Below are 22,255 nucleotides of genomic sequence, written 5' to 3' on the forward strand. Positions count from 1 at the left end.
CAGATGTCTGCTCTTGATCCAGCCACTGGCCCCTGAGAGACCCTGCTGTGGGTGTGTGTGGGGGGGGGGGAGATCTGTCCCTAAAAACTCCCCCTCCTCCAGCTGCCTTCCTCTTTCCCTCTCTTTGACCCAAAAAACTCCCCTGCCTAGGCGGCACATCCAGACCTTCCTTCAACCCACCCAGCAAATCTCAGTCCCTTGAAATACAGGGAAGGGCCTGGATCGTCCCCCCTCCCCTCAGGGTTGGGAGGGAGCTAGGGAGGTGCCCCAGAGCCTTTTCTTGGGTGGCTCCCTGCCCCGAGTCCCCTGGCCCTGTGCTACTCCTGATTTGTCTCCAGGACTGGGATATGGCATCTGCAGTCCTCAAGTGGCGTAGCTATTGTCTCACCCAGCTTCTCTCTTCTTTGGTTTCGGAGGTTGTGCCCCCTTGCATGTTCGGGTTTTAGGAAAAAGGAGGCTTGCAGATGCAAAACTGGCTGGCATCCGTTTTCTGTGGGGAAGAGACAGGGGGTGGGGGGTACTAGTATTGTCCCTAAGTTGGGGAGCCAACACAACTCTCCTGCTCTTTCACCCCTGCCTCCATGCTGCAAAAATGCCCTTGCAAGTACCTCCTGGGAAAGGCAGCCCTCCCACCAGGGCTGGCCAGAGCGAGGGGAACCAAGAGAAAGAGGGAGGGGCTTGCTAGTGGAGATCAGCAATGGCTCATTCCGCACATGCAGAATAACGCACTTTCAAACTGCTTTCAGTGCTCTTTGAAGCTGTGTGGAATGGCAAAACCCACTTGCAAACAGTTGTGAAAGTGGTTTGAAAACGCATTATTTTGTGTGTGAGGAAGGGGCCTATGTTATTGTTTTTGTTGTTGTATTTACTATCCCGCTCTTCCTGCCGGAGCGGGCTCAGAGCAGCTAATAACAAAGATAAAATGCCATTTATATAAAATCACAAAATCCAAACGATAAACGTCATATAAGACAGCGCTGAAACAGTTCCCCCCCCCCCCAACTTCCAGGTTTAAAGATAGAAAGAAAGGGGGGGGGGACGAGAAAAAGGGGGCAGGCCAGCTTTGGGGGAGGGGGAGATGATGCCCCCATTATCATAGCCGTGCATTATCTCCGGCAGCAGGGGAAGGGCTGGATTGCCTGCCTCCCCCCACCTCCTTGCCAGCCTCTCCCCACAGCCGGACTCCCTGGATCCTACCCCCCCCCCCTGCCCTGCAAGGAGGAGGGGGCTGGCAACGGAGATCCCCTTTCTGCCTCCAGGGAGCCTGTTCCTCCAGATTGGGGGAGGGGGTCTTCCAGTGAGAAGAGCAACATCTCCAATCGCCAGAGGTGACTCAGGGCTGGGCTATGGGTGATTCGCCCCTTCCCAAATATTCCTTGGCTCCCAGTGGTCAACCTTCCTGCCTTCATTCAGCCTCCCTCCCACTCCCCAAAGGCCCTTTGCAAAGGGAGGGATGGGGAGGAGACGCTTTGGGGGACATGCGTCGTCCCCCCCGCCCCACCTCACCCCACTGGCTACAAGGAAAGGGGGCGTGGAGGCCACTTCCTTCCTTTCTTCCCTGGATGGTCTTTGTTGCTTCCATTCCTGTCGCTCGGTCAGCCGCCCCTTCCCAGTGAGTCAAGGGTGTTTGTTTTTTTTGAGGGGGGGGGGGAACGACTCAAAGCTGGGAAATGAGGGGTAGGTGGAAGGGGGATCAGAGGCCTTGGTCTGGGGGAGCTGCCCCACAGCAAAGCCTGGGGAGGGGGCTGCTCCCTCTGGCGCCCCTCCTCTCTGCACAAGGCTTGGGTTGGGGGTGAGACATTTCCTGCATTGTGGAAATCTGGCGAGTGATTTCAAATTGGCGGGGGGGGGGGGAGGGAGAAAGCAAGGGGGGAGGGTCTGGACGAGTCCTCTTGGCGGGGAGGGGGTTGGGATTGGAGGAAAGGCGGGGGAAGAGGCGCTGGATTGGGCAGGGGGTTGTTTAGGGACAGACCTCCTGGCGGCTGCTCCCAGGGGCGAGAGGCTGGCTGCAGAGGGGGCATCTGGGTGGGCAAGGGGAGTATATAGGCCCCCCAGCATAGAGAGAGGAGTGAGCATGGGGACCCCCAGCCCCTGAATGTTCTCCGGGAATTCAAAGCCTGTGCAAAGGAGGCTCATTCAAGAAGGGGCTGAGTCTGCAGAGGATGATCCTCCGTTGGGGAGGGCAGACCCCTGAGCACAGAGCTGCAAGGGGTCAAAAGGAGGCTCTCTGGGGGAGGGAAACGATACCTTTGGGGCCAAAATCCTCACAGTGAAGGCTTGAAGTTGGGGTGAAATGTAGGGCCAGGATCTGCTGGGCAAGGGGAGCTGCAAGGGGTCAAATTGGGGCTCTCTGGGGGAGGTAAACGATACCTCTGGGGCTTGAGGATGGGATGAAATATACGGCCAGGATCTGCTAGGCAGTCCCCAAAGCGTGGAGAAAGGAAGGGGAGGGGGGAGCCATGAATAGGGAGAAGAGCTTCCTTATCCTTCCTTATTCACACGCACACAGTTCCTGGGCCAGAAGGAGCTAGAAACCACTTTGTGCAAAACAAAGAAGCCCCTAAAAATAGGGGAGCCAAGAATTGAGACCCACAAGAAATGGCTTTTCCACCCACTTTAGACTGGGGGAGGGGGCTGATTGATGAAGGCTGAGGAGGGGCTGCAGATTTGGGGGGAATAGAATAGAATAGAATCTTTATTGGCCAAGTGTGATTGGACACACAAGGAATTTGTCTCCGGTGCATATGCTCTCAGTGTACATAAAAGAAAATACATTTGTCAAGAATCATAAGGTACAGCACTTAATGATTGTCATATAGGTCTAGTAAGCAATCAGGAAACAATCAATGGTAATAAAAACATAAAATGTAAAATCATAAAATAAAATGAAATGTCAGCACAGGCTATAGTCATACAGTCATAATTGGGAGGAGATGGGTAATAGGAATGATGAAAAAGTAGCAGTAATAATTATATAATAAATATATACAAATAGCTTGACATTATCGAGGGAATTATTTGTTTAATTAGGAGTGATGGTATCTGGGAAAACTGTTCTTAAGTGTTCAGTTGTCTTGGTGTGCAGTGCCTCAGCTTAATGTTTAGAGGGTAAGAGCTGGTTAGCCTTATGTCCAGGGATGCGAGGGGTCAGTAACATTGTTCTTTTGACCTCGTGCAGCATATACAGGTCCTCAATGGAAGGCAGGTTAGCAGTACTGTTTTTTCTGCAGTTCTGATTATTCTCTGAAGTCTGTGTCGATCTTGTTGGGTTGCAGAACCAAACCACACACAGTTATAGAGGGTGCAGATAACAGACCTACCGATTCCTCTGTAGAACTGTATCAGCAGCTCCTTGGCAGTTTGAGCTTCCTGAGTTGGCGCAGAAAGAACATTCTTGTTGTGCTTTTTTTTGATGACATTTTGATATTAGGGTGACCATTTTAGGTCATGACATGATGGAGCCTAGAAATTAAAGGTCTCTACTGTTGATAATTGTGTTGTCTGCTAGGTATTGTGAGAGGAGGTAGGATGGGGAGGGTTTCCTCCTGAAATTCACCACCATTTCTAATGGGTTTTAAGTGTGTTCAGTTCTAGATTGTTCCAGTGGCACCATCGAAGAAGTTATTCAACCCTCGTCTGTATGGTTTCATCGTTGTTCCTCAATGAGACCAATCACTGTTGTATCATCTGCAAATTTCTATTTTAATGTATGGATCATTTGAGATGCAGTCATTGGTATACAGAGAGAAGAGAAGTGGTGAAAGTAACAGCCTTGGGGCCCTGTGCTCATTCTTTACAGGTGTCTGATGTAATTTTTTCCTTAGCTTCACCTGCTGTTTCCTATCTGTTAGAAGCTTTGTGATCCACTCTACAAATATGCTCAGGAAAATTGCTAGCGGATTGAGTTTGGCTAGAAGAATGTCCGGTCTGATAGTATTGAATGCTGAACTAAAGTCAACAAAGAGACCCCTGCTGTGGTTCATGCATTCAAGATGCTGTAGGATATAGTGTAAAGCCATATTAACAGTATCATCTGTCGCATCTATTTGCTCGGTATGCAGATTGCACGGGGTCGAACAGTGGATCCTGGATGGTTTTCTCAAATGGTACATCACTAGCCTCTAAAAGTTTTCATAACTACAGATGTTAGAGCAACTGGTCTGTAGTCGTTCAGTTCTGATGGGAAGGCTTCTTCGCACTGGGACCTATAGTGGAGTGTTTGGAAGCAGGAAGGAACATAGCACACCCTAGTGATTTGTTAAAGATTTGGGTGAAGATGGGGCCAATTGGACAGCACAGACTTTGTGGGCAAGAAGGCAGTTATCTTGTCTGGGCCTGGTGCTTTTCCAGGTTTCAGTTCAGAAATAGATCTTGCACTTCCTTTCTGAGATCACTAGGGTTGTAAACCCAATGAAATGGGTTCAGTTATAGGAAGTTTGGCTATTGTTGGTGCATCTGAGATAGAGGTTGTGGAGAAAGGTGACTGTAGATTGTTTTCAACCTGTTGTGCAGAACACGCTCAGGTCGCCTGCCAATTGGGTTGATTCCTCTCAGCTTGGGAAGGTGGCTTTCACTGTAACCGTGATATTTTGGAGAGTTTTCCTACGTTTGTTGGGTTCCGCTTGGTGAAAACTGATTTTTAGCTTTTCAGAGTAGTTTTGCTGCCTGATCTCCTTTGTTAATACATTTCTGGCCTGATTGTAGGCCAGCATTCTATCACCCTTTCTGTAGGCCTTTCTTTGGAACGACGTAACTGCTTAAGTTTAGCTGTGTCCAAGGTTTGTTGTTACTATATATACACGAAGTTCCTGGTTGGTATACAAAGATCTTCACAGAAGGACATATGATGTTACAGTATCTGTGAGTTCCATCCAAATCTGCAGAGGTACCTTTAAAAATATTCCAGTCTGTACAGTCAAGGTAAATTGGCAGCTTTAACTTCTATTCTTCAGTCCAAGTTCTCACCTCCTCGATTTAGTTGGTTTTGTGGTTTTAAATCTCTTTGTTTGTAGGCAGTACAAAGTGAATCATGCAATGATCAGAATGGCATACAGCTGCTCGTGATAAAGACCCATAAGCATCTTTCAGTGTTGTATAGCAGTGGTCTAAGATATTCTGTGCCTCTGGTGGGACAGTTGACATGCTGAAAGTATTTTGGTGGTGGTCTTCCCTTAAGTTTGCTTTCGTGTTTAAATCGTACCAAAAATAATAACCAGTGAATCAGGGTATTTGGCTATTTCAGCCTCCATAATCTGATCGGTTAGGAGTTCTGTAATGCCTTTTTTACAGATGCCAGTGGATGAATATATAAACCAAAAAAAACAGAACTGGAATTTATCTCTCGAGGGGAATAAAAGGGTTTGCAATTAATAAGTAAGGACTCCAAATTTTCATCACAGGAGCCCCCCTTCTACCTCCTCTGCTTCTTGGCAGCTGGGCCCCAGCTGGCCTTTCCTTGCATCCACCTCAGAATTAAAAAATGCAGCCATCTCCTTTGCTTTTGGGGAAATTTATGAGGGAGAGCCCCCCCCCCCTTCCAATCCCCCTCTCACTCTCCTCCTATTTGAGTTACTGGTTGCTCCACAAGCTATGAGCTAAGCTTTCTCTACTTCATGCCGCATGTTTATTAGCCACAGGTTCACCACCAAAACCCACCAATCGTCACAGGAGGTGACTGCCCTGTGATAGGCACAGAGGGGCGGAGCATGCTTGTGAACCCACGCCCCCTGGCACCAGCCTGCTGCCCACCACGTACAGAAGGGGACAAGTGGCACATGGGCATGCATTACTGTGGAGAGTCATGCCACACTCCTGCCCATCTCCTCTCCCTTCAGCAATTCTTCTTCTTCTTTGGGCAGAGGCAGACATAAAGTCAGATTGTCCTTCCTGCACTGGGGTTTGTGTGAGAGGAGCAATTCCTTTTGCCAGGCAAGAGAGTTCCAGACCCCCCCAGGCAACACAACAGGAGAAATGCAAGGACTCAGTCACAGGAGCCCTGAGTTCGGGTCCCACTAATGACTTTGACTGATGCTCCCCCTCCTCTCCCAGAGGCAGGGTTGCCAATATCCAGGTAAGGCCTGGAAATCCCCATGGTTTGTTGCCCTGCCCCCAACTTCCATTCATCCCAGCGACCCTTGTGCCTCGATCCAAGCACAAACCACACCCCTGATGTAATCCCACTTTGTTCCAGCACAAGATTTACACTTGAGCTATAGTAACAGGAGACGCCTTTGCCTGTGAAGGGCCTATCTCCTGACCCACCTAGCAGCCATCCCAAGCTCCTAGAGCAGCCTGACCCAAAGTAACGTCTTTAAAGAGACAGATAAATAACTTGAAGGATCAAACAGGCATATTTCAAAATGCCTGCTGCGGGGAGAAGAAGGAGTTTGCAAGCCACTTTGACACTCTTTAAGGTCGAGAAAAGCCAGGTATAAATCAAAACTCTACTTCTACCCCTTCTCTTACGTTTTGCCGTTGCTGCTGTTTCAGAGGCTGGGTCTATCTGTGAAGATGGAAGCTAAGTTGGAAAGAGCTCCGTTGGAGGAAGGGCAGCCGGGCCAGTCCCAGGAATGTGCCCAAGATGCCCTCTCACACGGTAAGGACTCATTCTGACTCGATGGGGTTGGGGCACCCAGTTAATTTTCTGGTTGGGAAAAAAATGAAGTGATTCTTCATCCAAATTATGGTGCTCAATGTTCAATTCTTGGGATGCCCATAAAAGTGGATTAGAAAATTCATGAAGGCAGCTCCTCGCATTGATTCCAATATTAGATCTCTCCATTAGAGAGACTCAAGGTAGCTCAAAACAAAAGGTAGACAAATTCCTTTTCAGCTGGAGTTCTTTCAGGGGTCTCTAGACAATACAGTACAAAGGCTGCATTGTTGGCCAACCTGGTCAGCACAGCTTCAAGTGCTTTTCTGCTTATTAATGCTTTGACTCCTGGCACTGTAGGAAATAGAGCCCTGGATGAGGGATGCCGTACTGGGGGCGGGCAGGGCTTGAGGTGGGTGTGATGCCATGTTGATGTTGCCTGTGGCCAAAAACCCAGATGTGACGTCAATGGATCAGCAGATGCTACGGAGAGCCATTGAGATTACCCTCAGCTTCTGCAGGTACTTAATTCAAGTCCAGGGTTTTTTTTACTCTGGTGTGATAGTGACGTGCCAGATGATTTCCTTTCTGCCTCCCTGTTTTTCTTCCAGCAGCCTGGATTCAAGGGCCCAGCTAGTGTCAGTGGCATCTATGGTCCCTCAAGGCTCATGAATATCTTGTGTTTATCTTCCCCCTTTTCCACTACTTTCTAGAAAGGCTGAGTCTTCTTGCTGGGTGTACATAGGGCAAGGTTTCACAGCCCTGGGAACCGGGATGCAGGAAGCATGATTCACACAAGCGAATAGAATAGGAACTGGAGACTAATTCTCCTTCTTACCTTTTCCCTCCCCCGCAGGCAGTGAAGAAGCAGTGTTGATCTGTTCTGTTTGTAGAGGTGTGGAAAACAAAGCCGCTACCTCCAGTCCAGGTATGTGAGGTGAGCAAAGGACAGCCGGGATCCCCTCTCCTTTCTCAAGGGGACTTTTCTGCTGCCCCTGGTGCTGAGGGGCCCAGGCAAAAGGCTCTGAACGGCACTCCTTTTACACCCTGAACTCCTCCCAAAATGTCCCCTTTCCCAGCACATTCCATCTCTTGCCTGGCATGACTCCTCTTGAAGACTGAAGTCTCTGCCTTTTTCTTTTCAGCTGCCTGGTTTTTTTTGAGGAGGTGGCTATATTTTTCTCTCAAGAGGAAGAGTGGGTCTGCTAGATCCAGACCAAAGAGCTCTTTATGAAGATCGCCATGCTGGGAGTAGAACTTTCATAGGAGCTGCGGGCTTCTCTGGGTAAGAAATATTCACAGGTGCCAGAATCACACATTTCTGCCTTTGGGATTATGCCTGAATCAAAATTTTGAACAGCAATACATTGCATTGAGGCCTGTTCCACTATGAGCTCCCTTGTGGAAGTCTCAAACTTGGCAGGATGGCAGCATAAGATAGCTTCAGCCATGTGTAGGTAGAGCGACTCAAGCTACCTGGTTTGTCCATGTCATCTGAGTGGTGGCCATCACCCAAACCACAGAGAGGTGTTCCAGCCTGAGGCCAACACAGGACTTAGAGGCCCTCGGGAAGACTCTGGAAGGGGCCACATCCAATTTTTCTGTTGCCAAACATTTAAACCCACTTGCCTTCCAGATCTGAAGATCCAGCATGGTGTAATTTGTGAGAGTAATGGACTCTGATCTGGAGAAAAGGGTTTGATTCCTCCCTCCTCCTCATGAGCGGTGAAGTCTCATCTGGTGAACTGAATTAGTTTCCCACCTCCTACACATAGAGTGTGCTGGATGACCTTGAACCATTCACGATTCGCTCAGAACTCTCTCAACCCCACCTTCCTCCTAATGTATCTGCAGTGGAGAAGGGAAGGGTACATAAGCAGTGGGATATAGATACCTTTGATCTTGACCAGGTTTCCGTTCTCCCTGGGGGGGAGAATCCTCTTCCTTGGATTTCTTTCTTTGCCTATGTTAGAACCATCACTTTCTCTCTGTGTGCACCAAAGGAGACAGGAATGTAATAAGAGACTTTGGTGGAGACAGACAGAAGCCTCACATCCGAAGAGAGAGGCAGGAGAGATTCTCAAGAGAGTGTTTTCTTCCCAGATGAGCGGGCTACAAGCGAGGATCCCTCATGGTTATGTGAAGGGAATTATCATGGAATAGCCCTGGAGGATTTCTGCTTCACTTCTTCACAAGTCTTAATTTGGCAGAATCAGAAAGCCGGCTGGAAAAGGAGGGGGGCTGTCCTTCAGGAGCCTGAAATCTGGGACGCTCTGAAGCTCCTTCTGGGTCTGAGCTTAACTGTGGCTCAGCAGGGGGCTGCTGAGTCCTTCAATATGGGATATTCCAGGGAAAGGTGGGGGCTAACCAAGCTGGAAGAGGCCAACAACCCTTTCCTTTAGCAGTCACCTAAATTCCTTTAGGGCTCACCTGCCTTCCTCACAACTGGCAGCTCTTCCACAAATAATGTGGGGGCTGTCCTGGTTGGGTTTACTCAGTGAAATACTGGTTCCCCCTTCACCCAAGCAAATGCACCAGCTCCCCCTTCCCCCAGGAAAAAATCCAGATCTTCCTGGCGATCTTCACAACTAGAATGAACCTGTCTGTACAGTTGCAGGATTGGATATCATGGTAACTTCTTATAAAGAGCCAGTTTGGTGTAGCGGTTAAGAGCAGTGGAGTCTAATCTGGGGAGAGGGGTTCAAGCAGAGGCAAAGCTGTGTGTGTGTGTGTGTGTGAGAGAGAGAGAGAGAGACGCACAGGGGGGGTGCCCCTGTGGGGGTGTGGCGAGGACGTTCCAGGGGCGTGGTGGGGGCGCTCCAGGACAGGGCTGGCACAGAGGATGCTCCGGGCGCTTTTCCCCTTTGCTATGTTTCTGCCCCTCCACATGAAGCCTCCTAGGTGACCTTGGGATTGTCAAAGTTGTTCAGAATGCTCTCACCCCCACTTACCACCCAAGGTGCCTGTTGTGGGAAGGAAAGGAATGTGATTTATAAGGCACTTTCAGGCTCTTTAGGGTAGGGAAAAGTGGGATATAAAAGCGTTCTCTTCTTCTCCTTGATCATAAATAGCAGAGACTCAATAGCGCTGCATTACAAATCAAATGTAAACAGTAGGGGAATATGGATTGCCATTTCCTCCCCTTAAAGTGCAAGGAATAGACAGAATATAAAACCTGCTGACCTGGAGGACCTGACTGGGGATAAGGTGGGACTGGAGCTCAGTTGGGGGGGAAAGAATATATGAGAAAGAAAACGGTCACCTGTTAATGAGCAGTGCCTGATGGGTGGCTTGGCTTCTTGCCCCTGTGCTAACTGGACCTCTGTCTTTCTTCCAGCAGCACATATAGAGGAGACGGTTGGGAGAAACCAGGGGTTCTCTGTGGAAAAAGACAAGGATGGAGTTTTTGAAGGAAAGGTAGACGACCGAGACCGACCAGCGAGGCCGGAGGGAAGCCCTGCAGACAAGACAGCAGACAAGGCCATTCCATCCCAAGGAGGATGCTCCTGTGAAAGTTCTGGTGGGTTTTCCAGGCTGTGTGGCCGTGATCTGGTAGATCTTGTTCCTAACATTTCGCCTGCATCTGTGAAACAGACTCTTCTCTGTGATGCCAGCCACAGATGCAGGCGAAACGTTAGGAACAAGATCTACCAGTTGAATCCAGCCGTGAAAGCCTTCGTCAATTCATCTTCCAATACAGTTTTAATTTCTTGTAATGATACTAGTGGGTCTTCTAAAATGAGAACTAGATGGTCTGTGAAAGCCTGAATTTTAAAGCATTCTTTATTAATTTTAACTCCTTTTATCATTGGATTATTTCTGATTTTATCAATAAGTAATTCTAACACCAAGATAAATAAAGAGTAGATAGGGGACATTCTTGTCGAGTTCCACATTCTAGCCTACATTCTTCCAGTCTCTCACCATTTATGATTCTTGCCGTCTGGAATGTATATATGCTTTTTATCCACTTTATAAATTTATCTCCAAAACCTTTCCTATGCAATACCTCCATAATTAAATTCCAGCTCAGATTGTCAAAGGCTTTATGCATGTCCGGAAAGAAGAGAGCTAAGTATCTATCAGGGTGGTTCTGGAAATAATCTATAATATTGATTATTGTACGGAGATTATCCTTCATTTGTCACTTGGGGAGAAAACCTGTTCGGTCATTCGGAATCGTATGTACTAGAACCTCTTTCAATCTGTTAGAATCATTGTAAAGATCTTCTAGTCAGAGTTAAGAAAGGGTATAGGTCTATAGTTCACAATCTTTCCCCTCTTCCGGAATTAATGTGATATTCGTATTCATCCAAGATTCAGGAATACTATCAGTGGCAATTATAGGCCAGTCAGTTTGACATCTGTTCCTGGTAAATTAATAGAATCTATCATTAAAGATAAAATTATAAAACATGTAGAAAAGAAAGACCTGCTGAGGAAGAGTCAGCATGGCTTTTGCAGAGGCAAGTCCTGTCTTACAAACTTACTAGAGTTCTTTGAGGGTGTAAACAGACATGTGGATAAGGGGGAACCAGTGGACATTGTCTACTTGGATTTCCAAAAGGCTTTTGACAAAGTTCCTCACCAGAGACTATTGAAAAAACTCAGCAATGAAGGAATAATCCTATGGATTAAAAACTGGTTGAGCAACAGGAAGCAAAGGGTGGGTGTAAATGGGAAGTCTCACAATGGAGAGATGTAGGGAGTAGTGTTTCCCAAGGATCCGTTTTGTGACCAGTGCTCTAACCTATTCATAAATAATTTGGAAGTAGGGGTGGGTAGCATGGTGGCCAAGTTTGCAGATGATACCAAATTATGTAGGGTGGTGAGAACCACAAAGGATTGCGAAGAGCTCCAAGCGGACCTTGATAAATTAGGTGAGTGGGCTAAGAAATGGCAAATGCCGTTCAATGTAGCAAAATGTAAAGTGATGCACATAGGTGCAAAAAATCCAAACTTTACATGCACACTACAGGGGTCAGTGCTATCAGTCACAGACCAGGAAAGGGATTTGGGCGTCTTAGTTGATAGTTCCATGGGAACGTCACCTCAATGCATGGCAGCTGTGAAAAAGGCAACTTCTATGCTGGGGATAATTAGGAAAGGAATTGATAATAAAACTGCAAGGATTGTCATGCCCTTATATAAGGGTAGCCCTTTGAGGGTCCATAACTTTGCCCCCCCCCCCAACCAAACTGCACCAAACTTGTGGGGTGCCATCAGGACAGTCTCCAGATGATACCCTGAAATTTTGGTGCCGATACGTCCAAAAACATTCCCCCTGCAGGAACATCCCAGAAATTTGTCCAAGAATCTTTGTTCTGGAGTGAGTTTTCTGCATTGCTGTCAATGGGGGTTGCAGGCTGAGGGGGCACATTTCTGAAGGCACAGTCTCAAAACTTTCAGGGTCTCATCAGGAGACTGCCCTGATGATACCCCCCAGGTTTGGTGTAGTTTGGTTCAGGGGGGCCAAAGTTATGGACCCTCAAAGGAAGTGCCCCCCATCCCCCATTCTTTCCAATGGGAGCTAAGGAGATGGGGCTACCCTTTTGAGGGTCCATAACTTTGTCCCCCCTGAACCAAACTGCACCAAACTTGGTATCATAAGGACAGTCTCCTGATGATACGCTGAAATTTTGGTGCCGATATGTCTAAAAATGCACCCCTCCAGGCACCAATGACCTGCTGTAAAAAAAACATTTTTGGGTCGTGGGGTGGCTGCCCAGGGAGGGGGGGGGGCATCCAACTCAGGTTTTGCCCAGGGCTCCAGTTTGCCTCGTTACACCCCTGGAATCCAAAATTATATTCCAATTACCATAGTTTATAGAGATAACCTCAAAAAATTCTTTCAATTTAAATTTACAGTCTAATATAAATTAAGTATTTATCTAGTCTCAATCTTCTTTCATAATTTTTGTTTTTACGTTTTAGAACATCAGCAGCGGTTTATGATCAAAAATTATATTCGCTTGTATTTCTACCTTGCTTATCCAATTGATAACATTTTTTGATGTACGTATCATGTCCACATTTGATGCCTTTCAGAATAGAACATGAAATCTTTCTCCTTCGGATTTTTATATCTCCACACATCTGTAAAATCGAAACATTCAATTCCCTTAAAGAAATTGGATGGTAGTTTTCCGTGGTCTTTCAAACCAATAATTCCCTCCCTGTAATACTTATCTGAGTATTTATTGCCCCATTCATATCCCCTAATATTATGATACATTTGTAGTTGTGAGATAAATCTATACTTTTCTTCAATAACTTTTCATAAAAGTTGTTTCCCAGAGTTGGGGGCATAAATTCCCACCAGTAGTGTTTCTATATCATTCACAGTTAAATCTATAAATAAAAATTGACCCTCTTCATCAGTATCAATCTCATTTGGGTTTAAATTGTTATTAATATAGATCACTATACCAGCTTCCTCCCCCTCTCCCAAGTTCTAGAGGCAACCCATTCAGTGCCTAACCTAGCATTCTTCAAGAATTTGCTATCTTTCTTGTAAACATGCAAATTGGGTTTTTTTTCTGATCAAATAGTTACAGACCTTTTTTCTTTTAAGTGGATTGTTCATACCATTTACGTTCCACATAATATAATTCATTTCTGTTTGATAAAGTTATACAAATGACAGAATTTAAACACAATTTATTCAAGACTGAAAAGAATAATCTATAAAACATAACACAACAATATAACCAAAAGCCAATAAAGATGTGAAGATTACGGTAACTATAAGTGTCTATGAAGTCAGAATAAATCAGATTCGAAGTACTTATTTCAGATCTTTCTTGACTTTTCAAAAATTCATCTGCCTTAGCTTTATTCCAAATAGATCTTCTAGCCCCTTTAAATTGGAATGAAAGCCCCTTTGGAATCTCCTATTTATAGTAAATATTATTCTTTTGCAATATGGAGTTGAGATCTGTATACTCTTTCCTTATTTTTAATATTTTTGCTGAAATTTCTTTCAAGATTAATATTTCCTTACCTCCCATCTTCAGCCTATCCTCATGTTTATGCAACATATCCTTCCTAAATGACTTTCTGATCAGACCCACAATTACATCCCTTGGTAAATTTCTCTCTTTGGCTATTTTGGAATTTGCCCTATACACTTCATCTATCTCTTCTTCAACATCTTTAATCGATTTTCCTATAAACTCAGCAATAATCTCTACCAACTATGAGATTCTCATTCTCTTGTTTTGGAATCATTCCAAATCTTAGAAATCTCTCTTTTTGTTTCAATTCTAGCCACAGAGTATCATGCCTATATGTCTCTTTTTCTGTTTCAAAACCTGCCATCCTTTCTTCTACTGCTTCCAACTGTCTGTCCATTTGCTTCATTTCATCCATTATCTGGTTAATTCCTTGTTCCAAAAATCCAATTTTTGTCTCTAGTTTAATACCAGTCAAGTCCTCCTCTATCTTTTTCACTTTGTCATTTGTTTCCAAAATAGTATCAGTTATCAAAAATCAAGTTTTGCCAGCAGCTCGTTCATATAAAGTTTGTCTGGTGTGTTGGTACCATCATCAATTTATTATTACAGTCAAAGACCAGCAAATTACAGTCAGGGATCGACAAATTCTATACAGCAAATTACAGTCAAGGATCAATAAATTCTATACACACTCTCAACCTTGTAATTCCCAGTGTAATTGTAATATATAAAATGCCCTAAAATCAACACTGAGGCCTAATTTGTTTCACTTGTCCCATACATACGGTAACTTAGCGTTAAAATACATCCAGTCCATAACTTAGCATTAAAAAATCCAATCCATAACTTAGCGTTAAAATAAATCCGATCTATAACTTAGCATTAAAATGAATCCTATCCATAACTTAGCGTTAAAATGAGTCACTCAAGTTAAAATTATTCGTACATGCGTGGGCTTGCCTACTTATTATCTTTCGGCCTGTCTGCACTCCCATTTGTTCAATCCTAGATTAAAATAATAATAGTAATAATATTAATAATTAATAATGATTGTGAGCCATATATTCATATGTCTGTATCTCTAATACAATATCAGTTGCCTACTCACTGGTCTGCTTTTCTTTATAACAAATGTACAAAATTTGGCAACCAGTCTAGACCAGTTTGGATTTTTGTCTTCCAGGAGCTTCCTTATACATACATTTTCTGGATAGCCCCTGAAGTTATTTAATATTGGGTCTAGTATTTTGGCTCTTATTTCTCTGAAGTGAGGGCAGCGGAGGAGGATGTGGCCTGTAGTGTCCATTTCTTCTAAATTACAGGAGCAGATCCTCTTTTCTTTGGGTATCTTATATCTCCCTTCTAGGATCGCAGACAGGAGTGATGCACATCTCACCAGGGTAAGGTGTGTTGGTATGAATTCCCTGATTTCCATGGCTGGCAGCTTGGTTCTTGTTATGCTTTCTTGGAGTCATCTTTCCTTTTCTTTCGCTCTCTTCAAAATTTTCCTGCCTGCATTTCAGTCAGTGTGAGCGCTGCAGGGCGTTACTATCTGTACTAGTAACCATTTGGAAATATGGCAAAGTGTCACGTGGGCTGGTTTATCCTCATTCAGTCAACATGCACAAGCTCTGTTTGAACCAAACAAAATATATTCAGTACTTGATACAGTTCAGGTGGAATCTTTGCCTACTGGCTCAGAATACAGCTGGGCTATCTCCACAGTTCAGTTAGCTCCTAAGAGGCATTATCTTGTGCTGCACCAATTCTCGGTCTTGGCCTGGTGCTTCTCCCGCCTTCGGGGAGATGAATGCACTGGAGGTCCTCTGCAAAGATCCTTTATACTGGAGATTTGATGTTGGTAAAAAGTAAAGCTGCTAGGGTTTTAACTCAAAAGAGCTGGAGCTGGAAGGTTCCAATCGATCTCAGAGCTTGCAATCCCATTGGAAGTCATACCGGAGGCCCAACAAACCAAGCTTTTTTGATGCAGCAGGCTTGAATGTCCTTTTAAGAACATAAGAACAAGCCAGCTGGATCAGACCAGAGTCCATCTAGTCCAGCTCTCTGCTACTCGCAGTGGCCCATCAGGTGCCTTTGGGAGCTTACATGCAGGATGTGAAAGCAATGGCCTTCTGTGGCTGTTGCTCCCGATCACCTGGTCTGTTAAAGTGTATAACAATATGGTGAAACATTAGTGTGTGGATGGAACTTATAGGGAAGATAATACTTCCTTGCGTGGATTCTAACAGGACTTCTCTTCTTATTCCAGCAGGGGATGAGCAGTGGAATGAGGGTGACAAGACAGCACTAAATAAAGTCCAGAAAGAAGATTTGGAAGGAATCTTCAGGAATCAAAGTAGACCTAATAAGCAGAAAGGAAGTCACATGGCTGAAAATAGGGATAAACCTATTTCATGCCAAGGGCAGGATTTCAATGAACTAATCCAAACAGCAGAGGAAGTGTATAAGTGCTTGGGATGTGGGATGGCTTTCTCAAATCAAAGCCAATATGAGGTCCATCTGCAAATGCACAGTGGAAAGAAGACTCCTCAATGCTTGGAGTTTGGAAAGAATTACGTTCGCAGAACAGAGCTTCCTAGCCATCAAAGAACATTTAAAGGAGAGAAACCTTATGGCTGCACAGATTGTGGCAAGAGCTTCCCACGAAAATCCGACCTTACTCAAAACCATTCTTGCACTCATTCAGGAGATAATCCATTAATCCGCATAGAGAGTGGAAAGGCCTTCTCTGGTATAAGAAAGAGTAATGAACATCATCCAAAGAAGAGTATAATAAGGGCACGTAAATGTTTCTGGTGTGGAAAGTTCTTCAGCTGCAGATCAAGGCTCCTGGTGCACCAAAGAACTCACACAAAGGACAGACCTTTTGAATGCTCAGAGTGTGGAAAGAGATTCAGTTGGAGCAGCCACCTTCTCACGCATCAAAGAACTCACACAAAGGAGAGGCCTTTTGAATGCTCAGAGTGTGGTAAGAAATTCAGTCACAGGAGCACTCTTCAAAACCATCAAAGAACTCACACAAAAGAAAGACCTTTTGAATGCTCAGAGGGTAGAAAGAGTTTCGGTCTCCGTTGCAATCTTCGATACTATCAAGGAACTTACGCAAAGGAGGGACCATTTGAATGCTCAGAGTGTGGAAAGAGATTACGTCACCGTAGCAGTCTTCAACAGCATCAAAGAACTCACACAAAGGAGAGACCTTTTGAATGCTCAGAGTGTGGAAAGAGATTCAGTCGCAGTAGCCATCTTCAAAGGCATCAAAGGACTCACACAAAGGAGAGACCTTTTGAATGCCCGGAGTGTGGAACGATATTTAGTCATAGTCACAGCCTTCAACAGCATCAAAGAACTCATACAAAGGAGAGACCTTTTGAATGCTCAGTGTGTGGAAAGAGATTCAGTTGGAATAAAAGCCTTCGATTGCATCAAAGAACACACACAGATGAGAGACCTTTTGAATGCTCAGAGTGTGGAAAGAGATTCAGTCAGAGTGGAACTCTTCACACGCATCAAAGAACTCACACAAAGGAGAGACCTTTTGAATGCTCAGAGTGTGGAAAGAGATTCTGTTGGAATAGCAGTCTTCGACTGCATCAAAGAACACACACAGATGAGAGACCTTTTGAATGCTCAGAGTGTGGAAAGAGATTCAATCAGAGTGGCCATCTTCACACGCATCAAAGAACACACAGAGATGAGAGACCTTTTGAATGCTCAGAGTGTGGAAAGAGACCTGCATCAGCAGCCATTACCTTTCACACTCCATCAAAGAACTCACACTTTAAGGAGAGACTTTTGAATGCTTCAGAGTGTGGAAAGAGATTCAGTCACACAGTAGCTCTCACACGATCAGCAACTCACACGTAAGGGAGAGACCTTTGAATGCTCTGTATGTGGAAAGAGATTCAACAGAGTGGCATCTCTTCTAACAGCATCAAAGAACTCACATGAAGGAGAGAGACCTTTGAATGCTCTTAGAGTGTGGAAAGAGATTCAGCCAGAAAGTGGGACCATCTTCAAGATCATCAAAGAACTCACACAAAGGGAGAGAACCTTTTGAATGCCCAGAGGCGGAAAGATGATTCTGTCTCGAAAGTAGCAACTCTTCACGCATCAAAGAACTCACACGAAGGAGAGACCTTTTGAATGCTCAGAGTGTGGAAAGAGATTCAGTCAGAGTGGCACTCTTCAACAGCATCAAAGAACTCACACGAAGGAGAGACCTTTTGAATGCTCAGAGTGTGGAAAGAGATTCAGTCAGAGTGGCCATCTTCAAGATCATCAAAGAACTCACACAAAGGAGAGACCTTTTGAATGCTCAGAGTGTGGAAAGAGATTCTGTTCGAGCAGCAACCTTCACACGCATCAAAGAACTCACACAAAGGAGAGACCTTTTGAATGCTCAGAGTGTGGAAAGAGATTCCGTCACAGCAGCAACCTTCACACGCATCAAAGTACTCACACAAAGGAGAGACCTTTTGAATGCTCAGAGTGTGGAAAAGAGATTCACACAGCAGCAACCTCACACACGCATCGTTAAACTCCACACAAAATGAGAGGCCTTTTGAATGCTCAGAGTGTGGAAAGATTCAGTCAGAGTGGAGCTCTTCAACAGCATCAAAGAACTCACACAAAGCTGAGAGACCTTTTTGAATGCTTTCAGATTGTGGAAAGAGATTCTGTTGGAATAGCAGTCTTCGACTGCATCAAAGAACGCACACAGATGAGAGACCTTTTGAATGCTCAGAGTGTGGAAAGAGATTCAATCAGAGTGGCCATCTTCACACGCATCAAAGAACACACAGAGATGAGAGACCTTTTGAATGCTCAGAGTGTGGAAAGAGATTCCGTAACAGCAGCCACCTTCACACGCATCAAAGAACTCACACGAAGGAGAGACCTTTTGAATGCTCAGAGTGTGGAAAGAGATTCAGTCACAGCAGCAGCCTTCACACGCATCAAAGAACTCACACGAAGGAGAGACCTTTTGAATGCTCAGAGTGTGGAAAGAGATTCTGTTCGAGCAGCAACCTTCACACGCATCAAAGAACTCACACGAAGGAGAGACCTTTTGAATGCTCAGAGTGTGGAAAGAGATTCAATCATAGTGGCCATCTTCACACGCATCAAAGAACACACAGAGATGAGAGACCTTTTGAATGCTCAGTGTGGAAAGAGATTCAGTCACTACAGTTACCTTCACACGACAAAGAACTCGCCACCTAAGTAGAGACCTTGAATGCTCAGAGTGTGGAAAGAGATTCGAAGTCAATAGCAGCAGCCACCTTCCTGCGCATCAAGAACTCACCGCAGAGGGAGAGACCTTTTTTGAATGCTCAGAGTCAATGAAGGGTCAGTCAGAGCAGCAACCTTCACACGCATCAAAGAACTCACACGAAGGAGAGACCTTTTGAATGCTCAGAGTGTGGAAAGAGATTCAGTCAGAGCAGCAGCCTTCACACGCATCAAAGAACTCACACGAAGGAGAGACCTTTTGAATGCTCAGTGTGGAAAGAGATTCTGTTCAAGCAGCAACCTTCACACGCATCAAAGAACTCACACGAAGGAGAGACCTTTTGAATGCTCAGAGTGTGGAAAGAGATTCAGTCGGAGTAGCACTCTTCAGCAGCATCAAAGAACTCACACAAAGGAGAGGCCTTTTGAATGCTCAGAGTGTGGAAAGAGATTCAATCAGAGCAGCCACCTTCACACGCATCAAAGAACTCACACAAATGAGTGACCTTTTGAATGCTCAGAGTGTGGAAAGAGATTCAGTCATAGCGGCAACCTTCACACCCATCAAAGAACTCACACAAAGGAGATACCTTTTGAATGCTCAGAGTGTGGAAGAGTGGCCATCTTCAAAGGCATCAAAGGACACCCAAGGGTGAGACCTTTGAAGTGCCTTTTGTAGGGCCACTGTCCATTCTCAAATCAGGGAACCCCATTTGATCCCTGTCTTCTGTTAGTATTTTAGAAGATCACCCCCTGGAGGGCAGAAAGTGCTTTTACCTGCTGCAAGTGTAGAACAAGATTCAATTGGCGTGGTTAGTTCTTCTGTTCTTCCTTTTATGTTCTTTTCTGTTCCTTTGCTCTGGTTATTATTAAAGTTCTCTTTATTCCTATGTGTGCTTACCTGGAATGCTGCATTGAGGCTGTTGATTTTATTTGTGTAATCTTTTGCTTCTTTTTATTTTTAGCAATTAGTTTCCTCTCTCATCCATCAAGATTTTCAATTTCATTTGGCGACATTAATAGCCTTGAACAGGAACGGAAGCGAACCAGCCTGGCCAAGGCTGAAACACCACTCAAAAAAACGAGGAGGGGAGATGCACTATATACACTAGGAGCATACACAAAAAAAGGCCACTAGATGGCAGTAGTGGTATTAGCCATGTATTTCATTGAAATATCCATTCAGAATTTCATTCACGTTTCATTGGATCATAATACATAGATGCGACAACATTTTCCCATGACTCGCAAATGGGGAAGATATCTCATGAGTCACAATACTAGAATAGTATATAAAAGGAGTACATCACAGCATCTCTCTCAGGAGAATCAACGAGAATGTCCGTGAGCCTGTACGATACCCGCAGGCAGAGGCAAAGCAGTAGAACGTGGGTGCGTTGACAAACGTTTTCAACTCAGCAAGTCTTCTTCAGTACAAGTCAATATACGATTTCACATACATGAGTATGCAACCCTATAACAGTGGGTTCCACATTCTAAAAAATAAATATTGTTGCATCTATGTATTATGATCGAATGAAACGTGAATGAGATTCTAAATGGAATATATCAATGAAATACATGGTTAATACCACTACTGCCATCTAATGACCTTTTTTTGTGTATGCTCCTAGTGTATATAGTGCATCTCCCCTCCTTGATTTTTTAAGCAGATTTTCAGCCTTGGCCGGGCTGGTTTGCTTCCGTTCCTGTTCATGTATCTCCACCGCTTTCTGTGCTTGCTTTGGTCGACATTAATAGCCTTTCCATAGTTCAAGACTTAACTGATAACCACCTGCCTCCCTCCTTTCTACCTTTTTCCAGTTATTCTGGGTATTTTCACCTACTTACTGTTCTGTCTAGACATGCAAGTCGTACCTGTAAGGCTGTATAAAATATATCTTGGTTGCAGTAAAAATTAAACCTGCCTTTCAATCAATCAATCAATCAATCAGTCAGTCAGTCTTTATTTGTTAGCCATAGGCCTTTCAAATTACATGACAGATCAGCAAATTAAAACAGAAACTATATTAAAACCAAATTTTATACACAATGGTGGTAACATGACCTTAAGGATTAACAACTTTTCAGATCCTACATCATTTCTTACCAAGTTTCAGATCTTCCATCTTATAACTTATTCTTTAAGCTGCAACCTTTCTGCGTTCTAAGTTTAGTAATAAATGAAGCAACCCTATGTGTAACTTCCTCAAAAACATCAGACAACAAGAAACACACTTTATTCTCAGTACCAGATATGTTGTCAAGAATATTTTTAAAATATAAGTTCCTAATGTGATCAAACATAGGAAAATGCAAAATATGATGTTTTACATCTTCTATCTGGTTTGTGCCACAATCACAAATACGTTATTCCTTGGGGCACTTATTATATCTGCCAAAGAGATAATTTGATGGAAATGTGTGAAATCTTAAGCTGGTGAATGCTTTCTTAAATTTGAATTCGTTAAGTGTAAAAGGTAAAGGGCCTGATTGCTGTTTTTCTTAATTTTTGGGAACCAAGGGGCAAAATCTGAGTTGACAGCACTCATAATATCCTGTTTTATTTATTTATTTTATTTATATATTGGGTTTATATACCGCCCTCCCCCGAAGGGCTCAGGGCGGTGAACAGAATAAAATAAAACACAATCAGATTAAAAATAAACCCTTCCCCATTAAAATGCAGCATCAAATAACATTAATACTAGATTTGACATTAGCACAAGGTGGCGCCTACTATCAGTTCCCTCTAACCCCAAGGAGGGGCGGTAGGATCCACTAGGTGTATAAAAAGCGGAAGGGCCCCGAATCAACGGCTGGTCTCCCCAAAGGCCTGGCGGAACAGCTCAGTCTTACAGGCCCTGCGGAACTCAGTGAGATCCCGCAGGGCCCGGACAGCTGGTGGGAGAGCGTTCCACCAGGCCGGGGCCAGAGCTGTAAAGGCTCTGGCCTGGGTGGAGGCCAGCCGTATCATTGAGGGTCCAGGGATCACCAGTAGGTTGGCCTCTGCCGAACGCAGAGACCGACTTGGGACATATGGGGTAAGACGGTCCTGCAGGTACGGAGGTCCCAGGTCGCGTAAGGCCTTAAAGGTCAACACCAACACCTTGAAAATGATTCGGTATTCAACTGGTAACCAGTGCAAGCGGCGGAGCACAGGCGTAATATGTTCTCTAACGGCACCTCCTGTAAGCACACGCGCCGCTGCATTCTGGACCATTTTTAATCTCCGAATCAGGCGCAAGGGAAGGCCCGCGTAGAGCGAGTTGCAATAGTCTAGCCTGGAGGTGACCGTTGCATGGATCACAGTGGCTAGATCGGCTTGGGAGAGGAAGGGGGCCAGCCGTCGGGCCTGACGAAGATGGTAAAACGCGACCCGGGTTACATGGGCCACCTGGGTCTCCATTGATAGAGACGAATCCAGGTGGACCCCCAGGTCACGAACAGA

At 44.9% G+C, this 22,255-nt stretch overlaps 1 protein-coding gene and 1 long non-coding RNA gene across 2 annotated transcripts in view; both read left to right on the forward strand.

The window, feature by feature from the left end:
* The window catches only part of LOC125429914 (zinc finger protein 271-like), a 43,882-nt gene that overhangs the window by 13,183 nt on the left and 8,444 nt on the right, over positions 1-22,255 (forward strand). The window contains exons 6-7 of the mRNA XM_048491501.1: positions 19,114-19,193; positions 20,629-20,684. Of these exons, the coding sequence (XP_048347458.1) occupies positions 19,114-19,193; positions 20,629-20,684 (136 nt within the window). The remainder of the gene's footprint in view (positions 1-19,113; positions 19,194-20,628; positions 20,685-22,255) is intronic.
* Positions 1,519-7,507, forward strand: LOC125428924. The gene is made up of 3 exons (XR_007243889.1): positions 1,519-1,612; positions 6,490-6,595; positions 7,449-7,507. It is a non-coding gene; the product is annotated as an uncharacterized LOC125428924 (long non-coding RNA).

The sequence above is a fragment of the Sphaerodactylus townsendi genome, linkage group LG03, assembly GCF_021028975.2.
Source record: "Sphaerodactylus townsendi isolate TG3544 linkage group LG03, MPM_Stown_v2.3, whole genome shotgun sequence".
In the NCBI taxonomy this organism is placed as follows: domain Eukaryota; kingdom Metazoa; phylum Chordata; class Lepidosauria; order Squamata; family Sphaerodactylidae; genus Sphaerodactylus; species Sphaerodactylus townsendi.